The 6,806-nt window shown below is 54.1% G+C and overlaps 1 protein-coding gene across 2 annotated transcripts; it reads left to right on the top strand.

Moving 5' to 3' along the window:
• Positions 1 to 1,194: 1,194 nt before the first annotated feature.
• Positions 1,195 to 6,176, top strand: TMEM200C (transmembrane protein 200C). 2 transcript variants are annotated; one of them, XM_083822347.1, is made up of 2 exons: positions 1,195 to 1,634; positions 3,796 to 6,176. In XM_083822347.1, the coding sequence occupies exon 2, from the start codon at positions 3,839 to 3,841 to the stop codon at positions 5,486 to 5,488; it is 1,650 nt and encodes a 549-aa protein (XP_083678473.1). In that variant the 5' UTR covers positions 1,195 to 1,634; positions 3,796 to 3,838; the 3' UTR covers positions 5,489 to 6,176. The 2 variants fall into 2 exon arrangements, with proteins under 2 accessions (XP_083678473.1, XP_083678474.1); XM_083822348.1 differs by lacking the exon at positions 1,195 to 1,634 and adding an exon at positions 2,905 to 3,142.
• The last annotated feature ends 630 nt before the right edge of the window (positions 6,177 to 6,806 follow it).

Here is a 6,806-nt window from a genome sequence, read left to right as displayed (position 1 = left end):
AAAAAAAAAGTTGTGATCTTACTGTATTTGCCATTTCCCCTTTCAAATCCACCGTATTGTCACTTGAGATGCTCACTCTCCCTCTTGTTCCCGGTAAGCGTTTTGCCACCAAAGGCAGGACAGCTGCCACAAGGTCACTGGACATCACCAGTGCAGTCTTCCCACTTCCACCCCACTATGATGTCCTGAAATGGAGACATGGCAAAGCCCAGAAGGATGAAGGGCCTAGAGGGGAAGACGTATGAGGAGCGGCTGAGATCACTTGGCCTGTTCAGCCCGGAAAAGAGGAGGCTGAGGGGAGACCTCATCTTGGTCTACAGCTTCCTCATGAAGAAGAGCAGAGGGGCAGGTGCTGATCTGTTCTCTCTGGTGACCAGTGAGAGGACACGCGGGAATGGAGTCAAGCTGTGACAGGGGAGGTTCAGGCTGCCATCAGGAAGAGGTTCTTCACCCAGAGGGTTGTCACACACTGGAACAGGCTCCCCAGGGACGTAGTCACGGCACCAAGCCTGTTGGAGTTTAAGAAGTGTTTGGACTGTGCTCTTAGACATATGGTCTGAATTTTGGGGTAGACCTGTGTGGTGCCAGGAGTTGGACTCGATGATCCTTGTGGGTCCCTTCCAACTCGGGATATTCTATGGTTCTACGATTCTATGAAGGCTACCAGGTGAGGCAGAGCCTCGCACAGACTGTGAGAAGTACACGAAACCAGAAGACAGTCCAGGGATGAAAGAAGGGCACAAGCCCCTTCACCTCACTTCTGGCCAGCTGCTGGTTGCACTGGCAAAACACAGCCCACAAGGCAGGACCCCCAACCCTCGGTGCACACGGGCGCGCCCCCATTCCCCTCATGAAGAACGGCTGAAGGGCAAGAGGGGAAGGCACTGAGCCCTCGGGAGCACAGCGGGCAGCCCCCGGCTCTCGGGGAGGGACAGCGCCGGGTGGCTTCGGACCAGGTCTGAGCAGATCTAATCTGACGGGCTCGCCTCGCCCGGGCACGCACGACATGGCGGGCGGGGCGAGGCGGGGCGCGGCCGTTGGGGCGGGGCGCGGCCGTTGGGGCGGGGCTCGGCCGTTGGGGTCGCGGCCGTTGGGGGCGTGGCGTGTCCGTTAGGGGCGTGGCGTGTCCGTTAGGGGCGTGGCGTGTCCGTTAGGGGCGTGGCGTGTCCGTTAGGGGCGTGGCGTGCGAGGGCAGGGCCGCGGCGGGCGGGCGCAGGTGCGCAGGTGGGGGGGCGGCGGCGGCGGCGGCGGCCGTCCTGCGGCCATTTCCCTGTGTCACGGCTCCGTCTCCTAGCAACGGCCCCGAGGCCGGCCGGCAGCCCCGCGGCGGCGCAGGAGGCGGCGGCTCGGCCGGGCCGGCCCCGCGGCGGGAAGGATGCGGCATGGCGAGGGGGCAGCGCTCCCGCCGAGCTCCCTGAGGCGGCCGGCGACGGCGACGACGGCGGCGGCGGCGGGGCTGGGCCGAGCGCCGGGCTCCCCCTCGGCCCCGCCGCCCGCCCGCCCGGGGCCGTGAGGGGCGGCGAGGCGGCGGCGGCGGCGGCGGGGCGGGCGCCGCGCGGGGATGCCCGCTCGGGCCGGAAAGTTTCTTCCCCGCGGTGTCCGCCTGGCCGCGGACTCCTCGCCGGTCTTCCTCGGTAAGTGAGCGCGTCCCCCCTTCGGCGGCGCCGCTGCCATTTTGCGCCGCGGTGGGGTCCGTGGGAGACCCCCGGGGGCAGGTGGCGGCCCCGCGGGCTCGGAGCAGGAGCCCTTTAACGCCTCAGAGCCTCCCCTCTCTGCCCCTCCGCTCCTCACGGACGGAGTTAAAGCGGCCCCCCGCCGAAGCAGCGCCTTGCTCGGCGTTAAAACTGTCTCTGGCCGCTGCCGGGTGGCCGTGGGGTAGCCCTGCAGCGCCCAGCCCAAGCACCAAGCGGTCCTCGGGGACTCGTGTGAGGAGCCGGCAGCACTTTGCCGGTGCCCGGAGCTCGCAGCCGGTTCGTACCGATGCGGTCTGCATCCCCGGGATGTCTCCCCGAGCCCTGGGCTATTCTGCTGCGTTACGGTCGCTGGTAATGGCTGGGGGTCGTACGATGCTCTCCACTTTTTCTGTAAATCGGAAAAACTAAGTGCCGAGCGCTGCCGATTTGCAAAGGCTGCTCCGAAATGATTGCCATCTGGTTTTGTCGTCGTAGAGGAGACAGGCTCCTGTCTCGTGGGGCACTAGAAAGAAAGGGACCAACGAACCGGCAATTAAAGCAAATCATGCCCCGGTAACCACACTTCTCACCAACAAATAATGCTTTTTTTTTTTTTTTTTTTCTTTTTTCCCTTTTGTTTTTTTAAAGTGAATGGTTCAGTGATAGGAACGAGAAGGCAAGTCTCTGCTCTTTGTTTTGAGTATGCAGTACCTCAGAGAGTAATTTAACAATGTCCTTGCCGACAACAACCTTCTTTTCCAGGGAAAATACAAACGGAGTAAATGGGACACAACATTATTGCATACGTGGCAAATCAGGGAATAGAATAGAAAAGAAATGAGATTTAAAAGCTGAAGAGGGGCACGATTTTTTTTTAGGTGCTTACTTAATCATCTTTCAATGCAATGAATAGAAGTTTATAAACCAGATTATATTTGGTGCTGTTATCTTTTGCTCCCTAAAAAAAAAAAAAAATCAGCTAAAAAGAGAAAGGGGGGAGGGGAACCTTCTCGGCAGCATGAAGGAGGATTCTCTGGAAAAAGAATTGCAACAGCGCAGGAATTGTTCCTACATGGTGCATTTTGTAGCTCAGATTGCTGGGACATGCAGACGACTCCTGATGGTCCAGGGAAATGAAAGCCATAAATGCTAGCTGTTTAGTCCCCTGCCAGTTTCTCTACAAGCAACCCTTGCTGTTTCCCCCAGGTGATTCACAGGGGTTCGCTCCTCCTTTAATAAGACGTGACATGCTATCTCGTACTTGCCAGCCCCCTTCTCCCCTTTCTGGGGGCGGGGGGAACTGGCCGGGGTTACATAACACTTACCTTGAATGTCGCACATGTTCCCAAACCAGGCGGCCGTCCTGCTGATGCTCCCCGACCACAGGCGGGAGATGGATTTCTGTAATGTTGCAGATCGAATGCAAAGGAAATGGCTAGGAAGAAAGTTTGACAGGGCACCGCTTTCTGGTATTCAAATGTTTCCCTTGTGCATTTCACAGTAATTCCTTTGCCACTTATTTAGGAAAGGCAAGCAATATGTTTAATCCTCCCTTTTCCCCACAGCAACATGCAAGTAGTGTAATAAAATAAGTGGTATCCGTAGATCAAATATATTGCCTTCCTGCTTTTATTTCCCTCCTCCCCTCAAATCCAGTCCCTGCATGACATCACTAACCACAGTTGCCGTGTAGCATAACCTGACCCCATGGGAATGGGGCTCGAGGGTAGGGAAGCTGTCAGCCACCTCTGAATCCTGGTGCTTTGTAAGCTCCTTCTGAGAGCAGCAGGATCCTTTTTTGTTTACACCAGCAGGTACCATCCCATCTATCGTTTACCTGAAGTATAAATAAACTAATTAGCTGTTTGCCAAGGCTCTAGTGGGGAACATGGCTGCTTCCCTTACCAAAGTTGCCTAATTGTCTGTCTCATGGGTCTGCCAGTCTCTTTATCACACACAGGAGCTGTATGGACAAGGGAGATCACCCTGTTGGTGTCATCCCCTGTCCCATTTGTTGAGGGTTTTAACTTTCAGGAGGTTGAAGGATAAACAGGAAACAGCGGCAGCTGTTGTGCTGTAGGTCTGTCCTCGGTCCTCACCCTTTTCTCTTTTTTTACTGCAGGAGCTGGAGCGGCTGTAGGGAGCAGTGCTCTGGGTAGCCAGCCATGATCGCCACTGGAGGCCTCCTGAGGATCTCAGCTAGGAAGCAGGACCCCTTGCGACCCCAAAGCCAAGCTCCCAAACGCAAACGTAAGACCAAGAAGAAACGCAAGAATGATGTGGTGGTGGTGAAAGGCAAACTCAAGCTGTGCTCCCTCTCGGGGCTTATCGCCCTCTGTGGCATCCTGGTACTGCTAGTGGGCATCGCCTTGGCGGTAGTGGGCTACTGGCCCAAGCCCAGCCAGGTATACAGAGAAGGTGGCGTCAGTGGGGGCAGACACCTGGCACCGCAGGGTGGCACCCCCAGGAACCGCTCCCGCAGCCAGGAAGGGGCACAAGCAGACATCCATCCGGAGTCACCCCCCAGAGCCAGCTCCTCCACCACCGCTGCCGCCCGGGGGTTCCCGCAGTCCCGTCCCACTTCCTCATCCCCCCAGGCCTCCGTGGGTTTCCTTTTCCGTCTTTTCTCAAGCTACTTGCATTCAGACAAGCTGAAGGTGCTGGGCCCCCTCATCATGGGTATCGGCATCTTCCTCTTCATCTGTGCCAATGCGGTATTGCACGAGAACCGCGACAAGAAGACCAAGATCATCAACCTGCGTGACCTCTACTCCACTGTTATCGATGCCCACAGCCTGCGGGCAAAGGACGGAGGCACCCCGGCCTCAGCCCCTCTCAACGGCTTTGTCAACTACGTGCAGTCCCGGGGCCTGGAGCTAAAGCCTGGTGGTGAAGGCCTGGGGGCCACAGCCATGCTGGCCAAGAGCTCCTGGCCGCCAGGGCTGGGTGCTTCCCTTTCTCCACCTGACCTGGCATCCTCGCCACGGCGTTCCTCCTTCTGCACCCCACCGCAGCCTCCCAGCCTGGCCGAGGCCGTGTACAGCATCTACCGGGAGCGTGCTGCCCTTACTGGCCGCACCTTCACCAGCCCACCCTGCAGCCCACCGGAGAGCTGGGGCCAGCGCAGCACGGCCAGCTCCATCGTTGGCTCTTCACTGAGTGCTTTCACCCTTCTGCCCTTGGCGCAGAGTGGTGGAGGGGGAGGCTGGCGGAGGCCCCCTGGTGAGGGGGGAGCCCGGGAGATCCCACGGGGGGAGTTTGAACTGAGCCTGACTGACCTTAGCAGCGGCCACGTCAAGGGAGGCTACGGGACAAGGAGGCACAAGCTGGTTCTGAGGCGGCAGAGCACCAGCTGCTTGCCTGATGCTAGGCGTCCCCTTTCCCCCGAGCCACCTCGGTCTCCAGCTGTCAGCAGGGGCCTGGACTCCAGCCTCTTGGCAAAGGCATCTCCTAGCTACTCCAAATCTCTGGATCTGGGGGGTTCACCCCCCTCCACTCCCCCTGCCGTCACCAGGACGGACTCTCAGAGCTCCCAGTCTGATCCTTCCAGCAGCAATAAGGGCTACAGCCACCTGGAGGAGGCTGGCACCTCCTTGGAGTCAGTTGCCAACATCCCAGCCAGTAAAATCCAGGACTGTGAGGAGGAAGCGGTTGAGAAGACAGACCCCCTCAAGGCTACCAGCAGAGAACAAACGGGGGAGCAATCTCAGCAAACGCAAAGACAGTACACAAATAAAGAGAAGCTCTTTATGATTTCTAGGTCGCACACTGCATTAGGGCTGGAGGATGGGGAACTGGAGAGTACTGGCATCTAAACGAAACAGAGAAGGCACGAGGACACCTTGCAACCCTCCACACCTTTCCCCACTTCTCCAATGTTTTTGTGGACTTAAGAAACCAATCAATATCCAAAGAGCTGCAGTATGTCACCCTTGAAAATTGAATTCAATAAATCCTGTACGTGACTTCAGGAAGAAAAAGAAAATCCTTCTGTCCGATTGTGATTGTATGTTCCATGCAAGCCAAATTGTATTAAATATCCACAGTCCAGTAAGTTCTTCGGATCAGATTAATACAATTTCGGACAGTATAACTGTGCACTTTACTTGTCTTGATTTCCAAGTGCCCCTTCTCCTCTGATTTCTTTCTTGCTGATTTGCCACTAACTGCTTGAAAACTGCAGGCACCTTTTTAAGCTCAAGAGCAACGTGGTCTTCAGATCAAGAAAGCCGAGCTCTCTCTTTGTTTTGGTTCAATCACTCTAAAAAGTTTGCAAGGCCTTAAGGATGACGTACCTTGACAAAGAATGAGTTTGTTTAAATTCTGGAAAAATGACATTTTAGAAGAGACTGGAGCAGAACAGAGCTCTGATAATTTAGCTAAAACCATTACATTCCTGAATCCAAAATACCTACTACGACGTGATACTTTATTAAGTATTATTACACATGTATTGACTAATAGCATTAAAGGCTTTTTTTAATAAAACATTTACAAACAAAACTGAGAGACAAACAGTCCTTTATTTTGGTAAGTACATACAGAAACCAGAAACCTCTGTTTTTATACTGTGAATGATTGTAGAGATGCTACAAGGCTAAAGTTTGTTTATGCTTTTAAGTGGATAATAATAATTTCGGAGTAGTTTCAAAACAAATAGTGGTTCGGACTCAGAGAAACTGCCCTTTAGTTCAGTCAGCAGATTGTGTCTGCATTTCTAAGAGTGCTTTGTGACAGTGGAAGAAATGTGAGATTTAGACATGCAAAAGAAAAAAAAATTAAACGTTTGACCGATCAAAATTCTATTTTTGGTGAGTAATGCATTAATCTCAAACTGCAGCATGTATTTTTCTGGATTTTTCACTTACAACTGTTGCTTTAAGCCTTCCTGCTGTTAAGGGTTTCCAATTTTTGAATGCATGTGCATAAGCTTAATTTTAAAGCATAATGAAGGTCCTGAAAATCTCTTAGCTGTTCTCCCTGTTGAAGTCATGGATGTTTCTCACTGACTTCGATGCGGTGACAGTTTCTTCATGAGTGAGAAAAGCAAGTTTCCTTAAGGCTGGGCTATGCAATATCATCTGTGGGCAGATTTTTAGTAAATTGATGAGTTGTTTCATTTTCATACCTGCA

The sequence above is a fragment of the Anser anser genome (genome assembly GCF_964211835.1).
Source record: "Anser anser genome assembly, chromosome: 2".
Taxonomy (NCBI): domain Eukaryota; kingdom Metazoa; phylum Chordata; class Aves; order Anseriformes; family Anatidae; genus Anser; species Anser anser.
This window is presented reverse-complemented; position numbering and strand designations above follow the sequence as displayed.